Genomic DNA, 22,750 nt, shown 5'->3' with positions numbered 1-22,750 from the left:
TTTAATTTAATTATTTATTCATAAATTGTTAAAACTAATTTTTAATGAATTTTATTTATTTCTTTTAAATATATGTGTCAAAAATGATTTTGTTCTTATATTTCTTAAATATGTTAATTAAAATATTTACTCGAATATTTTATTTTTATCTTTTAGTTAAAATATTTAGTCATTTATTTTTTAAAAATATATTTTGAAGGTTTTTTTAATACTTCTTTTAAGCATGTTTTTTTTTTAAATTTATTTTAAAAAATATTTTGTTGTAATATATTTTTAAAAAATATATTTTTTAATATTTTGTTTTGATAAATTTTTTGTTTACATTTTTGAAAATTTTTTTTATATATTTTTATTTTCAATACATTTTATTTTATATTTTTATTATCTAAATTTGCAATTTAAACATAAAATAGAAAAATGATTTTTTGTTAAATAGATAAAGATCCATACATATATCTATATTTATATATATTATATATTTATATATATTATATTTATATATATATATATTTATATATATATATTATATTTATTTATATTACATTTATGCATATTTCACTTGCAAATTTGCAGTACAAGCAACCATCTGTGTCGCATATTTTATAGGGTATTCGAAGGTACGTCATGAATGCAATTGATGTAATTGTTGCTTTGTTGTATTTTTATAGTTATTGTTGGTGTTGTAGCCGCTGCTCGTTGCGCCACGTCTCGATAGACATTTCTTGGCAAGTTGTGTGCAATTCATTAAGCGAATTCTGCCCGAATGCGAATAATGCAAATTGCTCTATTTCGGGCTAACTGCAAAAACGGCAACAACGACGACAAATTTATTTTTTGCGGCCCATGTGGCATGTGGCAACTGGCAAAGTGGCAACGTGGCAAGTCCAAGCAGCGCAACTTCCATCAATGAAACGAAATGTAACGAAATGAAATGAAATGAATGCCGTGTGTTATGCAGACTGAAGAAGCATTTGCACTAAAAGTTCAAAAATTCCATTAATTACTCGCGCTCTCTCTCTCTCTCTCTATCTCCCCTCTCTCTCTCGATCTACATATAGGAAACCTCTTCAACTGCTGCTTCTTCTTTTCTTATTTGTCGAGTGCTAATTTTTAAGAATTTGAAATTTTCTTAATGGATTCGTTGTGTTGCCGCACGGATTGAGAAATAGTTTCGTCGTTTGGCTTGGGAATCAAGAGTTTTTGACTTTCGCTCAGCTTCTTCTTCTGATTTTTTAACCCTAAATTGTGTCTGCTGTACATGCATATTATTGCCACCCCTCGCTGGACCGGATGTGCTCATTGTGCATCATCATCAACAACTACTTATCACCCAGGGGAATATGCAGCTGCTGCTGCTGCTGCTGCTGATGCTGTTCTCGCTCCCAATCCAAAAGTCCAACTCTAACTCCCAGTTGCAGTCCGAGTTCAAACTTTTGTCGCATGCCTTCAAAAATGCGTAAATCAAACTAAAAACAAACGGGCAACGGCTTGCCCATGAATTAGTATTAGTGTAAAACGGCTTTTAATAAGCCGGACGGACGCTCGGACTGAGGAACGGACTAACGGACGGACGGCCTAAGGCCCGCATCTCTATCCGCAGCCATTGCATGTTGGGCGCCATTAAGTGGACCAGCGAGTAACGGGGCTTGGGCATCCGGCATCCAACGACAAAGTCAATTGCGGTAGCCGCAAAATGGAATTTTGTTTTAAAAAGTTCTGCACTGCAAAATGGCTCGCAATGGGCGCATAAATTTCAAAAGCCCTTCTACACTTCTCCGTTTTTTTACCATATCGGGCACTACCATTCTGTCAGAAATGATGTGACCCTTTGCTAAAGATACATCAGTTGATATGTCTTATATAACATATTTATATATATCTGTCAAAGACATTGATCAGGCTGGTTTCTATATCATGGGATATGGATATATATATATATAAATTGAAAATGTAGTTTTAAATTAAATGAAATGAAAATTAATTTTAAATAAATTAAATAAAATTAATATCAATTTGATATAAAAAAGAAATGCTTGATTTTGATACTCCATCTAGCAGTTCCTTCTTATACCATGACTTCTTTAATATAAGCTTTATTTTAATAGAACATTTGCATCGTAGTACTAAGATCTTCTATGGCTATGGTCCTATGGCAATCAACGCACAGAAATCAAATTTTTATTTATAATACTTTTTATTTATAATACATATATTTTAACTATATCTTGAATTTCTGCACATGTAATCTCTAGTATATTATACTTAGTATACCTGGTTATCCTATGCCTTTCCAGTTATTGTATTAAATCATAAATTATTTACAATGTTCTTGAATGTCAAGTATTTATCTGAGCCAATATCAGAGCTTTAGCTTTTAGGGTATTCAAGTAATGCCAATTCGATGCATCGATATTTATCGATAGTAAGCAACTGACAATGCGCTTTTATCAGAAAGAGGCAGACGATATATTCTCTTAGAATCGCAGTACTACAGACTATATTTTTTTATATATATATCAGATATCTTCCATTATGCATTGAAGGCAAATAAGGCTTTGCTATAAAAGCTCCCCAAAGTTCCCATTCGCTTCGTCAGTGTATCGCATATTCGTAGTGCTGTCGCCCAGTGCTTCCCTTTTGTATTTTTTATTTTGTGGTTTTTAGTTATAGCCATAATCTTTGTGTAGTGGCGAATCCCATAACTTTCGCAACAAGCTGGCAACGCTGTTCGGAAACTATTAATTTGAAATAAATACAGTATATATCATTTGAAATGGCTCAAAGGTGGTTTTCAAATGTTTTTTCCCTCTCCCTAATACCCAGTCATAATTTAGAACGTATTTAAAACTAGATTTAGCAGCAGTAGCAAAATGAGCGAAGATAGAGAGGGAGACTTAGGTTAGTTCAAAGTGATATATGGCCCAAAGGCAGCAATATCAATGTATTACTATTAGCGCATAAAAGTTGGAAAACAAATTATGCGCCTTATGGCAAAGCGAAGAAAAACAAAAGTTTCAGAAGTATTAACGAGTATGTCGGACATCGGGTCGCTGCATGCTTAGATAACTGATCTATGTATTTTGTTGTTTCTTTATTTTCTTTTTGGCAATTTCAAACATGCAACATGTTGCAATGGAGTTATAAAGCAGCCCCGAATTTCAAACTTTGCAGACGACTTATATAAGCAGTGTACATAGACGTACAGGGGCGGGATGGGCGTGTATAAGGGCAGCATGCCAAATGGAAAAAAGTTTTTTTTTGCCTTAATTTTTGGCGTTTTTATATTTTTGTTTTTTTTTTTTTTTTTGCTGCTTTTTGTTTTGTATACTCTGCCGCTTTATTAACATTGCCCTGTTTTAGTAGGGGTGACCTGTTGGGTAGGCCACGTCGGAGGGGGCTGTGGAGGGGGCTGTGGAGGGGCTGTTTGTTTGCTGGCAGCAGCGCAGTAAGTAATATTTTTGCCGCATAAAAGTCAAAATATGCAAATAAAGCTGCCACCGCTGCCGCTGCTGCTGCTGCTGCTGCTAAGGGGTGGGTTGGAGGGCACACAAGTAGCGTGTTAGGGAGGAGGTAGGGGCAGGGAAAGAGCGAAGGGTGAGTAGGGAGGGGAGGGGGCTAATATAGAAGCAGTCAGACACAGAGACACAAGCCGAATGGCTAGAACAATGTGCATATAGATCAGAGAATCGGAGAGAGGCAGGGGTGATGGGGCAAGCCGAGCGAAAGAGAGAGTGAGAACAGCGTGGCTTAAATAATAAATGTAGTACACGCTTTGAAAGAATTTACTATGCTTTGGCAAATGGAAGTTATAAAAACCAAATACAAGCGCACACACACACACACACACGTTCACTCAAACACATTTACACACACAAGCACATGTGCATGGCATATAAATAAACAATGCTTCTATATAACCCGAGGCAAGCCGATGTAGTGGAGAGGTAGCGGCATTTCCATATTGTTGCTATAATCAGCGGCTGCTTTGATTCATCTGCATGCACGCGCGATGCCGGGACATTGAAGCAATTGGGCGTGGAATGGGGAGAGATCGGGAGGGGAACATTACCACCACCAAGTCAAAGCCATAGCTAAAGCTAAGTCCAAAGCCTTAGCCCGGTGCCAGCCACCCCATCATCATAATGATCATCATTATCATCATCATAATCATCAAAGTCAGCCCAACTGGGCGAAGCAACCACCAAACCGTCACACAGACTCCGTTGACTCCGTTGGCCCAACTTCAACTCCGACTTTTAGCTGTTCCCTGCAATCTAGTGCTGCACAAATTATAAAGCACGATACAGCACGACACGAAATTAGTTGGGCAAACTTTCGACATTGATCTATACTGGGATCAAATACTATGCTAGTTGTTATAGATTTTCGTATTGCCAACTCATTATTATTCGAACTTCGTCATTATTTTACACAACAAATCAAATAATTTGATTTGTTTATTATTTGGGTCTCTCGGCGATAAATAATCACGACCCGCTCGCATTACTAATGTCGTTCAAATTTTGTTTCAAACATGTTCGTGTTCGGTGTTGGAAATCGTGTTCGAACAACAACCACTGACTGACGCCCCTTTTCAGTATGTGCGGCAAGTGCTGATTAAACTGGCCGTGGCCTTGCTAACATATGTAGCTAGAAAAAGCTAAGTTATTAATAAAACTCAGCTAAAATAAACGTTTTAATTCATATAGTATAATGTTTTAATAATAATATATATGAAGCTGGTTTTTATTTCTTTGTATTCAATTGTTTTTACATAGTTAATATATATATACAATTTATCATATTTAGCATAGAACTGTACAAAATTAAGGAAACAATTAGTTATATATATGTATATATGTTTAAATTAACCAATATTACTTTTAACAAGCAAGCTATTTAGAATTGCGGTAAGCAAATTATTAGGCATCTCATTAAGTGTATTGCAACAAAAAAACGTGTTCCGTTGGCCAATAGTAAAAGAAAATAAGCTAAAATATAGCCATTTTGTGGCTGTAGCAGCTGTGTGTTTAGCAGCCCTTTCTTTACTCTGCTCTCTGGGACTCTGTGTGCGTTCGTGTGTATGACTGCGCTGTGTCTCTGTGTGCGATTGTGTGTGTGTGTGTGTGTGTGTGTGTGTGTGTGTACTTGTGTGTTATCTCGCAGCCTGGTTCTGGTTCAGTTTTCGTTTTCCGTTAGTGCAGCATTTATCCTCGACGACGTTGGTTGGCCTCGCCTTCGCCCTCAGCCATTGTCACTGCCGCTGTCGCAGTCGAAGTCGCAGTCGTTTGTCGCCTTGTCGCTGGTGTTGTTATTTATTCGTGTGTTTTTTTTTTGTTTTTTTGCTGCTTCTGCTGCTGCTCTTGTTGTGTGTGCACGTTTTATTTATTGTTGTCGTGTGTTGTTTGTTTGTGTTTTTGTTATGGTGCCAGTGCCAACTTACCTGATATAAAAAACTCAAACAAGGTGCGCAGACCTGGAGTCAGGGCCACGGCACATGTTGTTAGTTAAACCAGCGCCCCAAAACGCTTGCCCCCGTCCCTTCATCAGCCCGGGACACTAACCAATAAGTAAACCTCAACAGCAACGGCAACAACAACAAAACCAGGCAGAAACGTAAATTCGAAACGAAACTAAACGACGCAAACGAAAGCCCACGCATCACAGTAATAGTTACAGTTACTCTCTGCGTGTATCAATCGCAGCATGCTTTTAGCTGAAGCACAGTTATTGCGGTTCTTGTTGTTGCTGCGGCAGCCAAAGCTATAAGCAATCGCTAAATCACAACACAAAACGGCAAACAACAACAACAGGAAGAAGAACAACAAAACAAACAAACAGAAATACACAGAACGAGCTGCGTCCGCTGCTTCACTAAATGCAGTCGACGTCAATGTTGACGTCGCTGTCGTCACAGTCGTCGCGTATTATGGGCCTAACCAAACAGCAACAGCAAAAGCAACAACAACGACAACTTCAACAGCACTTGATACAAAAATAAACAAACAAAATCAATCAATTAATCAATCTGTGAACGCCCCAGGCGTACGCCCTCGCTCTTGTACACCCACGCCCACGCCCACGCTCACTTTAAACTGCAACAGCAACAGCAACAACTACAACAACAAGGATAAGGACAAACAGAGATACAACAACAACAATGTTCCAGTCAATTGCATTAGTGCTCGTCCTGGTTGCCGCCCAGTCTCTGGCACAGGCTCCGAAGGATGCGAACAGAAACGCTGCTGCTTCTGCTGTCCAGCTGCAGGCAACAGAGACACAAGCGGCGACGGCGGCGGCAGCAGCAGCAGCCGCAGCGGCTGCAGCGACGCCATTCAGCAGCAAGCAGCTAACCAGATGCCGCCAAAGCTGCTATCAGCAGGTAAGCCCGGCTCAGGCCACTAAAGATAAGACGCACTTGATGGACACTTGTATGTACGCTCGCTCGACAGCGCCGAAAGATTCTCGAGTGCGACTTCAAGGTTAGAGGCACTGGCTGTGGCTGTGACTGTGACTCTAGCAACAGCCCCTTCCACCTCGTCCAGTTGGACAATGACAATGGGTCTGACAGACAGCAAAGGGCAGCGGCGGCAGTGGGAATACAGTTTTATACACTGTTCATAAACTGAAATGGGGTATATTTGATTGATGGCACAGCAGCTAAGCAATTGAAGTATGGGAAGCAAATACGCATGTTCCCCTTCATGTTTGCATTAACCTGTTTAATTATGTCAGCCACGCCCATTCAGCATGCAGGCAGCGCAGGCTAAAAGTTAAAGTCAACAACAAACGTTGCGGTGGCTTGACATCGACATTCCTTCAACTTTATTTGACATTTGAATATGTGACGTTTGAAAGTCCCGAAATATAACAGTTTTGGGATCTACAGTCTTGTATTAGTAGTAAAGAGGAGCGCGTGACACGCTCTACTCACGACTTATGAACAACTTTACAGTTGGCAAGTGACTGGCGAGGCATTACAGTTTTTTACATTACATTACAGTTTTTTTGTCTAAAAGACTCTTTATTAGCGTAACAGATGACATCGTGACACGCTCTAATCACGACCCATGAGCAACGATCTTTCACAAAGTCACAGTTGGCAAGTCATTGGCCGTAGTCTAAGACTCCATTGTGAGCACAGAGTTTTCTTGAGCTGTTTTAAGCAGAGTATGAGGAAGTCGTTGCTACGCGTCTGGAACGTTCTTTACTCGTTTCTTTTTTTATGTGGCTGCCCGCCTTTATCTGTTAGCTGACATCGCTGTCGCTGCCGCTGCCGCTTATGCCGCTGCTTCTCAGGTAGCTGCCTCTGTCAGTTGACAATGTCAGCTGGGTGGTCCACGCCAGTCATAGTGCTGCTAATAGAGATTAGGCAACTGAAAACTGAAAACTGGGAGGGAGATCAAGAAAGGAGCCACAATGCCGCAAGGGCAATTGGGTGTGTTGTCAAGCATCGAGCAGGGGACCGGACGACTTGAGGGTTGAGCACAGAAACTTATTTTATTGAATGACTATGAAAACTAGTATTCAAATGTACTTAACATGTAAAAAAACAACGGAAAGACAAAAAACAATAACAAAAACGAGTCCAAAATTATAAAGTGAAAACAGGAAATGGTAAGAGCAGGGAAACCCAGTAGCCAGATCTCGCTGCGAGTCTACCAGATAAAGCAGGGTTCAGTGAAGGATCACGATCTTCGTACATAATTTGCCTTAGCTATTTAGAAAAATAAGAATACTAATAATACTGACATAACAGCATACATATGCGACTTAGTAGGCTACAAATACGAGTGCTACAGTCGGGAGAGCCCGACGGGAAGACACCCTCACTGCGCTGATATTTTAAAAGCGAACAAAATGATAAATCGTACTGCTTGCGGTATTTAGTAGTATATATCTCACATTTGAAGCATCTAGTTTCGTTTATACGGACGGACTGACTTGGCCAGCTTGTCTCAGCTTGTGGTCCTGATCGAGATTATGTAGCTTTTAGAGGGTCTGCCACGCCTTCTTCTGCCTGTTACATACATTTTCACTAAACTTGTATTTTATTTTATTCAGGGCTATATTCCCTGATAAAAGAAAACTCTTAAGATTTGAATTCATTTGTCGCTTGCGTAGCTTAAACTTATAGTTCTATGTAGTCAAAGTCTGCTTCCAATTAGTCTTATTAATATGTACACCGTATATTTAAAGACTAGCTAAAATTGCCAAACAGAAATGCTATTTAATAATGTTTTAATTGTTAATTTTGAGAGCTGTCGAAAGTTCTGCTCTGTCTGTGATATGAGCAGACAAATGTTGACACATTACGTGATTGAAACAAATATGAATGCTGTTGTCGGCGCGGCAGTGCTCAACTAGTAAGATATCCTGCAGCCAGTGCTAGACAAGTTCCAACTTTCATAATTCTCTCGAAATTAAGGCGATTGTTTTTTAACTAATCTGAATTGAGACAGCATCTAAATTGTAGTCGCATTGCTAAAAATGCAAAGGCTTTTGACTGTGCCCCAAAGTTACTCACTCGAAATGTGGCTTGGTTGAAAGTAAGATTAAATTGTAAAACATTTCAAATGTCGAATGAATCAATTATTGTGATCCATATCATTTTTGCTAGTTCTAGTTATACTAAATTTTCAATTTATGGGGCAGGCATCGAGAGTACCAAGTTTTTGAAGGCTTCTAAACTATAATCATAATTCGATGAAAACTTTTTAAAATGAAAAACAATCTACTATGATAATTGGTAGCAACATCGATACTTATCGATACTTATGCCCTCATCATCTGCTACACACAAGCAATATACCCCATTGAAGCGAATGCAAGCGGTGCTCAGGGCCTGTGTGTGTGCATCTAATGGAAGAGGAAAATTTCTGCTGATTGCCATTGCGTTAATTAATGCAATTTATTATTATGAAATGTGAAATAATGTAACTTTGAATGCATTATTTTGTGTGTATGTGTGTGTGTGTGCGTGTGAGTCTGAATGGAAGTCAATGCATTATTTGTTGTCGCATAATTTATTAATTTATTAAGCATTATTATGTAGGTTAACCAATTCAATCCGTTTGGCTTTCTCTATTTGCATTTCGTTCAGAAATCTATTTAGCATTCAGCAAGAATAAAAAAGAAACGTAATTAAATCATTTCCTTGATAAAATGTGCCTTAGCATGTGGCTTAGCTTTAAAATAAAAATTTAATTTTGTATTTTCAAAGTTTCTTCATCAGTTCGTTTATCTGTAATATCAAAAGGTATACAGTCACAATTCGCATTAGGTCCAAGTTTTCAGATTTAATATAGTGAAAAAAAACGGTAAATCTTCCGTGTCAACTGGAACCGAAGCGATTCGATTTTGGGCATCGATTCGCTCGATGTCACGATCCAGCTTGGGGGTTCACAAATGCAATCGGTTGACCTCTAAGGGTTGCGACTGCACGGCCATGTGCATTGCGGGCTAATTTCACGCCTGTCCGGCTCTAATCCCCGGCACAGGACGTACGTCGCTCAATCAGCGCCAAATTAACACCATAAAACTTGGCAGCCACCAAAGATTTTGTGCCATTGTAATTTGCCTGCCTAGTTTTTTGGGGGGTGTGTGTGTGCGAGTGTGTGTGTGTGTGTATGTGTGTGTGTGTGTGTATTAAGAACTTCAGTCTGTCGCGCGTTGTCTGTCTCTGAGTCAGAGAGAGCTTGTGACCCAGACTCCGTTGCGATTCGTAATGCCAGCTGCGTATGCTGAGCACGTAGCCTTTGGCTGGTGGTGGAATCTGTTCCGACGGGGCTTCAATAATTGACAAGCGCAGCATTTGGCGACTACGTGCCACACACAAAAAAAAGAAATAATAATAAGAATGAAAAAGTGGTCAATGGGCATTTGCAATAGGCATTGGCAGCAGATCCAGCACCAGCTACAGCTCATAAAACTGCCTCAAAACTGACCTGGATGGGTAATTTATGTGGCCTGGGTGTGAAGCGATGTCCAATTCCGTGGGCAATTGCATGTAAAAGTTGTTCGTTGCCTGCGTTTAATTTATATCGGCCAACAACTATGCCAGGTAGCCCACAAGGAGACGCTCGAACGGGCAAGGGCGAACGAAACGGTTTGGCTTGGGACGGTCTATGTTCGTCTGGAGTTTGCCTGGCTCAGCGTTTTCATTGAGCGTGTGGTGCGTTCGCTTCATTCAATGCCTGGCTAGAGCCGGCAGCGTGACACGCACGACGCACTGAGCACATCATCTATATATGTATATAACGACTGATTTTGCGATGTAGATAAATGTGATGGGATAAACCAAGCAAATCGAAACTAAATAAATTAAAAATGCAAAGAAAGCACTTAGAAGCAATAGAAACATATCCATTTAAATATCGACTATATATATATTGTGTAGAGCAAGAAGATACATTGAAAAAAAAGAATATATGTAAGATGGGGAAAAGTAGATTAGAAGAAGCTGAAGAAATCAAAGTGTTTTAAACCCAAAAACTAAACGCCTAATTACGGAGCCCATATCCTATCCATGACATATATATATATCTTCAAAAACTCATGACAGATTTGCCTACAGTTAGAACGCCAATCAACGCTAATTTCGGGTACAAAAAAAAAAAACAATATTTAAATTAAAACATAAGAAGATAAGTGATTTATCTAGAGCAGCAATTGTAATGATAAGCTCCAAAAATATATAAAGAAAAGCCAATGGATAAACTGAATATATCCAATTAAGCTCACTCAATCACGCAACGATTCATATTGTATATATATATATATATATATATATATATATATATATATATATAAATATATTGAATTGCCAATGACAATTAGGCTAACGACTTTGAGGGGCAATCAAATCACGTTGCCATCTCTAATTGATATTGCCAGTGGCATTCATTCACTCATTCGCTCATTCATTTGCCGCCTTATTGTTGTTACTTATCGCCCAAGTTGTTTCGCAAAGGCCAAAAATTCAATTGAGCGGAAAATATGTTGTCTTTGCGATTTTCCTTTTGGCATGCTCGTTTATCTGGCCGCCTTATTGTGTAATGATGACAAAGTGCTGCTGCTGCTGCTGCTGCTGGTGATGCCGATGCCGATCCGGAATGCTGCTGGTTGCCAGCTCCTTTATGTTAGCCTGATGTCCGCCATCTCGTTCCAGTCGCAGAGTCAGAGTCACAGTCACAGTTAAAGTCGATGTGCCTGCCTCTATCTCTATCTCTGTCTCTGTCTCATTCTCATTCTCATTCTCAGTTCGCATCAGCACATTCATTCATTTGTCTGCGTGCTCATTCATAAACTAAACGGACAGGCACTGAGATCCGGGCTGTGGGCCTTTTTGCACTCATTGCTTTAGTGCCCAGGACGTTGTCCAGCTGTCGCTGCTGCGTAGCTAAAGCGACAGTTGACAAAGGCTAAGCAGGCAGAGCCAGGCATTCGCCACATAGCATACAGCAATCGTTGTCGCAGTCGTCGTCGCAGTCGCCGTCAACGTCGCAGTTGCCGTCACATTTGCCATGTCCAGTTAGTTCACAGTTTCATCTCCTGCCGACAGCGTAAAAATTTCAATTCGCCATACAACTTTGCGGTCATTTATACAAACAGACACACGCACACACACACTATGACATTTTTTTCTTTACACACACACAAACACTCACACTCACACAGTTGGAGTTCTATCTGTATGCTGTGGCCTTTTTTTGCGTTTTGCCAAGCCAGGCCTTTCATATTACAGTTACAAATTTGCGTCTATTGTTGGTAATGGTGATGCTGTGGCGTTGTCCTCGGCCAGAGTCAGTTGCCTGCGGCGCTGTGCCTGATTACTTTTTCTAGCTTACTTAAAATTCGATTAGGCCACGCCCACTAACTAACTTTTTTGTTTGTGATGTTCTGGTTTCTGCCATACCTCGTCCTCTACTAATCCTACTCTGTCTCTCTCTAAACATGCTTCTTCTTTTATTTTGCAGTTTGCGAGGGATTGGAATTATTGCACGGATTTCGTTGATTGCAGAAGCGTAAGTACATGCCCCGCCTCCAACTCCACCTCCAACAACAACAACAACTGGCAACGGCAAAAGCCCCCACGCCCCAAATCCCATTCCATATTATGATAAGTACAAAGACAGCGGTTAGATGCGATAACAACGGCCTGAATAGCCCTAAGCCATGGCTTTCTAAAGCATCCAGCAACAGTTCATAATTATTATGATCCCTTAACCCATTAATGTGCCCGATGAGTAAATGCTTTTGCCGCTCTAACTAAATACTTTGCTGGCAACTATGAAAATTTAATGCAATGCTAATATACTTAGCTTCAAATTAAGTGTTATCTGGAGGCCAATTTCGAGGGAGTTTTATGTTTAAGCCAAGTGCATATATTTTATTCTATGAAAGCACTTAGCTTGCTTTAATATTTGCTTTGGTTTGATAGCACATTTATTTATTCTGGCTACACCTTGCAAACTGTTTTTTTCTGCCGAGGTCTAGCAATAATTAAGAGATGCAATCACTGTATTCACATTTCTGAAAGCCCTCAAATCAATTGAAATTGAAAAGTTTCACATAGCAAATTTTGATTGCGTGGCGCAAACATTTTTTGCAAATAACGTTTTCAATCTGAAGAGCATTCCATTTCAGTTGTTAGCCAAGGCTAAAACGGGCATTTACAAAACAACAACAACAACAACACAAACAAAAATAAAACTAAAATGCCAGTGCTGCGATGCAAACAGAAAAAAAAAGAAAAAACAAAAACAAAAGTAAAACCGAAAAAGCAATTTAAAGCTAAAAAAGCAACGAAAAAAGGAATTTTTCAATACTGCCGCATCAAATGTCTGTACTGCAAAACATATCGATACTTTTGCCAAATTACTCAATTCACTAATCAGAAACAAATTACAATAAAATTGCCAGTCCTGTACACATATCGATAACTTACTCAATTAAGTATAGCTTATCGATAACGGAATATACACATCAGGGATCCTCATTTTGAACGCAAACAGACATTCAAAATGAATTTCGCTTTAAGTCTGTCGCACAGATTGCTCGGGCAACGAATATTTGGTGCGTATTTAAGTACGTGGGCGCATTAATGGGTTAAATTTCGTTGCTATTGACTGCTGCGGGCGGCTGGCAAAATTGCGTTGGCAATTTGCGACTTTTTCGCCCCTTCCACCCGTCCATTTCCTGCAGCGATATATATATACATTTATATGTGTGTGTATATATGTATATGCTGCTACCGTTATGCTTTTGCCGTTGCCTTTCCTTTGCCATTTTCCTAATGTCGAAACCATCCACAGTGTTGGCAAAACTGCCACAGGCAATTGGCGCCCTTTGAGCTGCGCGTCCACCATGCCCAACGACAGGGTGCACTGGTGCTGACCGACATTGGATGGGACGAGATGATTGCGAACGCATCGCGTCAATGCCTGATCACCTGGGAGGTATCCGGCGGCGGCCTCATGGGCAACCTGCTCACAGATACAGCACGCGCCGAGCTGTCACTCTGGCCGGATACAGTGTACAACATACAGGTGACCTGTAAGCATAAGGTAAGCCAGTCAAGTCCGCAGCCTTTGACCACAGTGACAGGATAGAAATTGTCAACCATTCTGTTTGTAGCTAACGGGTCTGATGCGGCGTTCACTGAAGCTCAATGTGGACACACATCGGCTGCTGTCAGCGGCAGCGGCAACCAATCGTTGGACAAATCCCAGCCTGTTGCCCCTAAACGTGGATATGCTGCCAGCAGCAGCTGCGACAACAACAACTACAAAAGCAATAGCCACAGCAGCAGGAGCGACAATAACAACAATTTTGCAGCGCGCTCGACCCACAGACCGTGTGTACATCATCAGTGCATTGCCCACGGCCAGCCAGTTGAGCGGCGTTGTGTATCCGGCCTTTGGTGCGTTGGCTTTCTTCCTGGCATTGCTCGTTATGTTCCTGTTTCTGCGTCCGCAACGCAAGCGGGCCTCTGATGGTGATGCGGACACCGCATCCTTGCTAAGCGGTCGTCGCTCGCGGCTCTCCATGGACAACTCAACGCTGCATGTGTAGGCGCTCAAAAGGCGAACCGAGTTAAATGACAAAATAACAGCAACAACAACAACAACAGCAAAGAAACAAACCAACAACAACAACAAAAAGAGAGAACTTGTAGTCGTTTATGTCTGACTATGTGATATTCTGCACCCAAATTGTACATAACATAGATACACACAAACAAACAAACACACACACAGACACACACAGATACAGACACAGACATACATATATATAGCCTATACTATACATACATAAACATGCGTATTATAACATATGTAGTTATCAAATCAAATATCTCACATCAAGTCCAAAAAACAAAAACACAAAATATGAGAAAAAAGTTCGCTCAATCGTACGGTTAAGTTTTACCTTTTTTTAGTGTTAGGGGCCTACAAAACAAAACAGTCATAAATTATATAGACTCTATATATATATATACATATTAACTATATACATTAACGCGTACACTATATACATACATACATACAAATTCATATATATATCATAGTTATATATACATAATCTAGGGGCCTCGGCCAACCAACTACATACACCAAACTAAATGCAACAAATTGCTACAAATTTTTATGCAACATACAATTTTTTCTCGTCGCGTCGCTTTTTCCAAACTAAACTAAACTAAACTAAATCAACTAAACTAAAAACATACAAATATATAAACAAAAAAAAAAAACAAAATGGAAGTCTTAAAGGTCGCATGTCGTTTTCAAATTCGTCGTCTATATAATAATATGAATTAAAGACAAAAACAAAAAATGCATAAATTCAAATAAACTCATACCAAAAACAAAAAATAAAAATAAAAACAAAAACAAAAAACACACAACTAAAATCAAAATGGAATATTTTTCAAAATTTTTAAATGTTTATATACCTAGCTAAAATGCAAAATTACAAATTCAAAAGAAAAACTAAACTAATCTAATGAAAATTATGTACTTGAGCAAGTCAAAAGAAAAACCAAAAAAAAAAAAAAAAAACAAAAACAAAAGAAAGTTAAAAAAGCTTCGCTACGCAAAATGCCTGTAAATATCTAAGCGTCATTCAGATAAGAACTCTTTTTTTTTATATATATATATATACATACATATTATTATCTATATCTAGCTCTTTTCCAGGTCAAAGTATCCTAAATAGTTTAAGCAGAGCAGCAGCAGCTGTAGATGAGGCTACAACAAAATCAACTGGATTCATAAACATGTAAACATGTTCCATCTGTTTGTCTGACATACATAAAGCATACATACATACACACATACATACATACTTTAATGCCTAATATAATGATAATCAGCTACAGATTTGTAGTACTATATATATATATATAATCCTAAGACTAGCATCTGTTTGCTTTTCAAGATCGGACCAAGTTTGTAGCTTGAGTTTCGATGCGATTAGGTTTTTTTTTTTGACTGACATCTAGTCGGATATAGCTAGGCTTATATGTAGCATTCCCCAACATAGGCGCCAAATCGAAAAGCTCTCCTATGGCTATCTAGATAGGTGACAACAATAGAGCTCAGCGTAGATACTAAGCAAACAATAGCATTAAACGAAAGTAAACCAAAACTACATAACTATATATATATACATATAAATATATAGCCGGGCTGAAAAGGAGAACATTTGTGCAGAGTCTGAAATATATAGATATTAGTTATATAACTTGTCAATCGAATTACCGGAAAAGAGCATAAGAGATGCGGTGCGCACCGATCGATATATAAACTTAAAAAAAAACATAAATAATATAAATCAAATACAAAAACATAAACTGTATCAACATATGTATTCAAATATCTATATTTGAATTATTCTAGTTTAAGTTTAGTGTTTTTTTTTTTTATTATTGTTTTAATTTTTTTATTATTATTTTTATTTGATTATGTAAATATAATTTGATTTGTTATTGCAGAGCATTTTGGGCTTTATTTGTGCTGTTGGGTGTTGGCATGGGAATATCATTTGCCACGGCGCATGTTGCCAAACTAACCCATCGATTTTTTTTCTTTCATTTCTGCGCTGCGTTGCGCCACGCCGCGCCGCGCTGCAGCATGGATGTTGGTTGATAAAAACAACAAAATGGATAACCACTTACCATATAAATTGGAGCCGCAAAATATGCCAACGATAAAAAAAAACAGCAACAACAACATAGAAGCAGCTTTTGTTGAGGGTGTGCCCGCACAGCACACCGCCCCGCCCCGCCTTGCCGCCCGCGCACCTTCATGATGGAGGCGTTGTCCTTTATCCAATTGGTTTGCGCTCTCGCTTGGCTTACCTAGTTATGGAGCTGGGCGCTTTTCGGTTATTGTGTTGCAACATTTACATTTATACATTTATACATTTATGTATTTCCATGGCTTTTACATTGTCTTCTTCCTCTGCTTAACTGTTTGCCATAAATATCGCTTGGCATGCATAATTCTGCCCCACTTTGACTTGACGCAACTTGTTTACTTAGCCCCAACCAATGCCCCAGCAGCTGAATCAATTGAAACGTTGACAACATCTCTTTAATTGGCTTATAATAGTTTTCTCTTCCTCTTGTTTTTTTAAGATTCCTAATGGATTTATTGTATGTTTTGACAGTTGTCTGCTGACATCTAAATGGATCAAGCAACAGTTCGCGCGCTCTCTTTCTCTCTCGCTCTCCCTCTCTCTGCCTCTTTGATAATTTGAGCTGTTGTGCAAACATTTGAAATTCCTTAAGCTCATATAGAGAGAGAAGAGCCCTTCTAGACGCAATTACATGATTTGTTTTACAATGTAACACTTTTTCTACTTCTTCTGCTAGTCTCTCTGTCTCTTTCTCTCCCTCTCTTAGTGGGCGTGTGTGTGTGTTTTATCTCTTGGGTTGCCGTTAGCTAAGTCTAACATCGTTACAGATTTTTCCACTTGAGGATTTGTTTTGAATTTCAATACAAAAAAAAGAAGCAGAAGAAGAAGATGAATCTTGTTGAGGCTTTAGGTAACCCAAAAGGGCGTGCACCCACACTAAACAAGAAAAATCTCAAGTTGCATTATCTCAAGTTCCATTTGGAGTTTGGCTAAAGGGGTTCGGGCTGGGGCTTCACCTAGCTGAGCCAGCTGCTCCAATCTAAAAGGCGGATGGGGGCACTTGGCTGGCATTTGTTGGTTGACTTGGCTGGGGCTGGCTGGCCACTTGGCTTTCAGCTCTGTGCTCCACTCTCCATTCTACTCGTTCTCAAGCACTTTTTATAAACCAAATTAAATTTATATGGGCCTCCGGCAGTCAACAACATTCACCCGCCCGCCACTTGGCACCCAAAACTCATACAATACCCCATTCCTATTCCCATGCTCTCTGTCGCTCTCTCCCTCTCTTACTGGCTGTGGGCGCTGTCAACTGCCAATTAGCTGAGCATTTTTCAACATTTTAAATTGTCTTGCCGAGTGCGTGGCCCCAGCTCTGGGGCAACACTTGAGTGAGTCGTTTTATGCGACACAGCCTTCAGATTTTACCCCTGCTTTCATCTACTTCTTTGTTGTTGCTATTGTTTGTTTGCTTTTTTACTGTTGTTGTTGCTGCTGCTGTCAGCTGTGCAGCGCGTGCTTCATTTATCAAAAAGCAATTACAATGTTATAGGCAATTCGATGCTTGATTCACCAAGTGCCCCATGGGCTATAGACATACTGGCTGCCGCTTCATCATCAGAAACAACAGCAGCAGCAGGAGCAGCAGCAACATCTCAGCCCACCTGCTAAAACAAAGGCAAGAGCAGAGTCAACCCAGCTTTATTTCATTTATTATTGTTGTTGCTCTACTTCTGTTTTTTTTGCTCATTTCTACAAACACATATATATATTTATATATATATATATATATATATATATAGATAAATTGAAAAGAAAATTCAAGTTAAAAAAAAATAATAAAACCAAAAAGTATATAGCGCGTACCTACAAACATATTGTATTACAAAAACAACACAAATTATTAACTTTAAGTAGACGAAACAAAAAGAAAAACAAAACCAACAACCAAAAAATACAAATGAAGAAGATGCAGAAAAAGCAACATCAAAAATAAATTTAGACTACAAAACTCAAAACAAGCGAAATACTAGAAACCACTAGAGAGGAGAGGAGAGAAGAGTTGGGCTGAACATGATGGAGAAGAAGCACACTAGTGAGGAGACGAGCGGCGGTGGGCAGCAGCAGCACTAGAGAGGAGACAGGAGCTGGCAGCAGTGGCAGCACACTAGAGAGGAGAGTGCAGTGTGGAGGCGAGGCAATGGCAGCGGATGAGCAAGAACAAGCAGAAGAAGACAAAAAGCGAGCATGTGTTTGTGCTATAAAAGGTTTCTCATTACAATTTTTGGCCAAGGGTCGCATCGTTGCACAAAATTACTTTTTGTTGCCGTTGTTGTTGTTTTTGGTGCTTCAAATGCTGCTGCTGCTGCTGTGCCGCGCTCTCAACGCCAGCGGCGCTGTTAGAGAAAGTGGTCGTGGGTCGAGGGGGTGGCGGCGTCCTTAGTAGGTGTTCGGCTGACTGAAGTGCCAGGGCGGCAGCTAAGGGGCAGCGGGCACAGGACAGGGCGATTGATATACAACACACAGCCGCTCTGAGATACACACACATATATATATATACATATATATATATATGTATAGATATATAGCTATATATACATTTACACATAGTATATAGTACACATAGAGATGCTTATGCTGTTTATAGCTAGCAGTTGCTGTTCCACAAACAAACACACCCACAAGCACGCGCACACACACACACACAATAACAGAGAGACAGCGCTGTAGCTGGGGCGGTTGCACGTGACATGGCCAAACATGTTCGAGGCTGGAAGCAAGCGCTAGGTTCGATGCAAAGGATAAAACGTAACCCGCATCCCAAATGGCAGTCGAACTCAGCGCCAGTGCGTCGGCGCCTTGCCACATCTCGCTCACACACACACAGAGGCACACACGCACACACACAAACAGACACAATGGGCAGGAAACAGGCAACGAGCACAACACAATGAAGCCTTGCCTTTATGCCTTGCTCTTGATGCTGTTGCTGTTGCTGTTGCTGCTGCTGCTGTTCTTGGCGTGGCACAATTCGCGGGCGCTGTGCTCACATTTAACCTTACCAAAGGTTACGCGGAGTAGGCGCGAGCGCCAACGATGTTAGCCGACGACAGCTGCCAGGCCGAAGAGCTGTTGAAGTTTTGCCCCGTCACAGCTGTCTCTGCAGATATAGAGATGACGATGAGCTGATACTTAGCTTTATGTTCGCTGGCTGCCGCTTGCCGCTTGCCGCCTGCTGACTGCTGGCCCGTTGGCCCATTGGCTGCTGAATGCTGCCGTTGCAATTGACAGCTGTGACGGGCGGTAACATGTTGATACGGGGCGCTTTGTTGTTTCTTTGAGATTTCATCTAATTCGCTTTGCGTTACACTTGATTTTCGGCTTGTCTTATTAAAAGACAATCAGATTGGAGTTTGCCGTATATTAAGGGCATGTGTCACTGTTAATCTTCTCAAGCATTTCTCAGCGGCTTCCACTGACGGCACCTAAGCCCAAATGAGTGATTTTCTGTCCCGCTCTCTATCTCTTTCTCTCTTTCGTTACAATATATCAACTATGCAGTGACTGACAACATCGAATCACAGTGACTAATCACATCAATGTGGATTAGTGGTATGGTAAGTAGACGTAAGTATGTCTGAGTGCATCTGACATTCTGTGGGTCTTTCAGCTGATATCTGAAAGGGAATGGTAGAGATTCCCACAGACGTCTTGACCAGAAATTATGACTACCGCCTAACATTATGCAAATATTGCATTAAAACAAATTGCCTGACTTTGCCGTCAAAAATTGTAAATTTTCTCTTTTTCCCATCTAGATATAGAGAGCATACAGAAAAATGTTAGGAAATCAGTTTAGTTTTGATCGAGTAATCTAAGTCTTAATAAACATAAATTCCTATGTTTCATTTCACTTCAACAATACCCCAAAAAATTAAAAAAAAAAACATAAAAAAATATATTAGCTAAGGCTACAGCCTCCGTTGTTCTACCTCAAAGCCAATATTGTTGAAAGCTTTAACTAAATTATTGAGAGTGAAGCTTAAATTGAAACTGAAGAACTAACACTAAGTTTAGTTCGTGGGTATGTACTTTATACGTATAAATGCACACACACACAAATATATATATATATGTATATATGTATATGTATATATCTAAATAGATGTATATATATATATATATATAAAAGTTTGGGTCCTCTACGAACTTGCATATACAGAAACTAGCAGAAGACGCGATTCACAAAATTGTTGCAAAATTTTCGAAGTTTTTTTTTAAATTAAGTAAAGAGAAGAAAATCAGTAAAGTTATTTAGTAATATTTGCTAGCAAAAGAATGGAAAATGAATTTGTTCCTTACCATTGGTATAAATAAATAAATATATATATATATATCATTATATATACTAATATATATATGTATATAATGATTTTTCCTTCCCACACCATCTACACATAGAGATCAATTTCGCTTGTAAACCACATTATTGGATATACCCAACAAAAAAAAACTAAAAAGAAAAAACTTGAAAGTCAAAAGCCACAGCAATGGAGAAGTTGAGCAAAGCGAAGTGGGCGGAAATGTGCAATACCTTTGCCATATTGGACGTGGATGGAAGTGGACTGCTAACAGCCAGGGAACTGCGTGGAATGATGCGCGTGTTTGGCTACGAAAACAGCGAAGAGGATGTGCAGAGGATGATCGATGCCGTCGACACCGACGGCACTGGCAAAATGGACTGTGCCAAATTTTGTGCCGCTCTGCTCTGGACGCTGAAGCCCGAGGACACGAAACTGAGCGATATGCATCAGCAGCCCAAAGCGCATATCGAGGACCATAATGCATCGAACGGCTCATACAGTCCAAACGAATAAAATATCCTCAGGCAAAGATAAAAAGAAAATCAAAAAACGAAAAAAAAAACAGTTAACTGCGTTTCCAATTGCTGGCCTCTGCAAGTACGTGTGCATACACATATACATATGAGATGATGATGATGATGATTATGATGATTATGATGTATATACGGCATGCGCATCTTTAGATATGTTTGTTAGATCACACAATGAACTCTTCTCCAAGCAACATTTCTGTTCGCAAAAAAAAAAAAAAAAATTGTTTGGAAAACGAACAGAAAATGGGGAAAAAATTAAGTGTTATATTAAAAAGTGAAAAGAACTTAATAAAATAATTTAAGGACAAAATTACAGTTATGCTTAACTGCTGGCTGATATGGTAATCTAAGGGAAAATTCTGAAATCTTCAAATGGCTAAAAACGATTGCTCTGAAGTTGGGACGAGGTCTGCTCGAAAAGTATTGGAGTACACTTTGTGCCCCGCTAAGTACTTTGGAATTGTTAGCTTGTGCTTCAAATATGTTTCAGCAGGGATATAGTTAGACTGGGTATATAAATATAATAAATAATATATATTATAATAATAATATATCATATGATAACATAATCAGGAATATATCTCTTATATCAACACTTAAGCAACATCAAGCAGCATTTTCGCTTGAGTTGTACACAGTCCAACAAGATTGAGTAACCAAAACTCGCTTAAATGCTCGTCCACAGCTAATAGAGCTTATATAGTTTCCGTTTCAGCACGACGAAAACCTGGCGAATAGTATATATTTTTCTGATCAGTTTCATTCGCAGTAGGGAACGCTGCCAACTGCATGGGACACTAAAGTATAGCATACCTTTCAGGGCAGGCCTAAGATACCTTTGTGAATTTTGGTACACACAGATATATAATTATAAATTCTAAAAGATAAACAATTCGCCAGCCTTTCTATACTTACGTTTGCAAATGAATTAAAAACTCGTTGCTTATCTTTTGATAAAACAAAATGTTGGTGTTTATTTCAGCTCAAAGGTTTGATGAATACAAAAAAAAATATATATTTATATATACATATATATATATATATAAATATATATATATACGTATATATATATATGTAAGATATTGTACAATATGTTAATGTTTTTTTCGTTTTTGTTTTAAATAGTATAATTAGTTTTTTGTTTTGTTTTAATCATTCTTCTGCATGACATATTTATAATTGTTGTATTTAAATACATACATAATAATAGTACATAAATGTTGTTTTTCTTCTTTTTAATAACCCCCCCAAAAATATTTAAATATAATGCGCTTTGACCCGCAACTAAGTGTTATATAGTTTTTGTTGTTGAAATTGGTTTTGTTTTCTTTTTCTTTTTAGTAATATATATTTTGTTAAATTTATTAATATATTCATATATATATATATTTATATATATGTGTGTATATTATAATTATCTAGTTTTCCACAGTGCTGTCTGCTGTTTCAGTTTCAGTTTCAGTTTCAGTTTCTTATTTGCTGCTGCAGTTGTCTGTTGAATCGTTTTTAAGTACGTGCGCACAGGAAATAACAATTTATCGAGTGATAGTTCGTGGAAATGTAGGCCACACGGTGTGCTGAGCTTAATGTGTCGGCTTCCAACACTGCGCTTGTGTGTATGTGTGTGTGTGTGTATTTATGTCACCGGCCATTGTGTGACGTCACAGCGTGCAGCCCAGTCCTGGGAACTGTGCCAGCACGCTGCCAGCG

At 39.1% G+C, this 22,750-nt stretch overlaps 2 protein-coding genes across 2 annotated transcripts; both read left to right on the top strand.

Annotated features, from left to right (window-relative positions):
* The first annotated feature begins 6,100 nt into the window (after positions 1–6,100).
* LOC111603132 (transmembrane protein fend) lies at positions 6,101–14,297 on the top strand. The gene is made up of 4 exons (XM_023320606.2): positions 6,101–6,382; positions 11,979–12,026; positions 13,317–13,568; positions 13,639–14,297. Exons 1-4 carry the CDS (start codon positions 6,161–6,163, stop codon positions 14,074–14,076), a joined length of 960 nt encoding a protein of 319 aa, XP_023176374.2. The 5' UTR covers positions 6,101–6,160; the 3' UTR covers positions 14,077–14,297.
* Positions 14,298–20,035: 5,738 nt separating this feature from the next.
* Positions 20,036–21,049, top strand: LOC111603162 (caltractin-like). Its single transcript, XM_023320640.2, has 2 exons — positions 20,036–20,227; positions 20,605–21,049. The coding sequence occupies exon 2, from the start codon at positions 20,694–20,696 to the stop codon at positions 21,018–21,020; it is 327 nt and encodes a 108-aa protein (XP_023176408.1). The 5' UTR covers positions 20,036–20,227; positions 20,605–20,693; the 3' UTR covers positions 21,021–21,049.
* The last annotated feature ends 1,701 nt before the right edge of the window (positions 21,050–22,750 follow it).

This window comes from Drosophila hydei, unplaced genomic scaffold, assembly GCF_003285905.1.
Source record: "Drosophila hydei strain 15085-1641.00,03,60 unplaced genomic scaffold, DhydRS2 tig00000211-arrow-pilon, whole genome shotgun sequence".
Taxonomy (NCBI): Eukaryota; Metazoa; Arthropoda; class Insecta; order Diptera; family Drosophilidae; genus Drosophila; species Drosophila hydei.
This window is presented reverse-complemented; position numbering and strand designations above follow the sequence as displayed.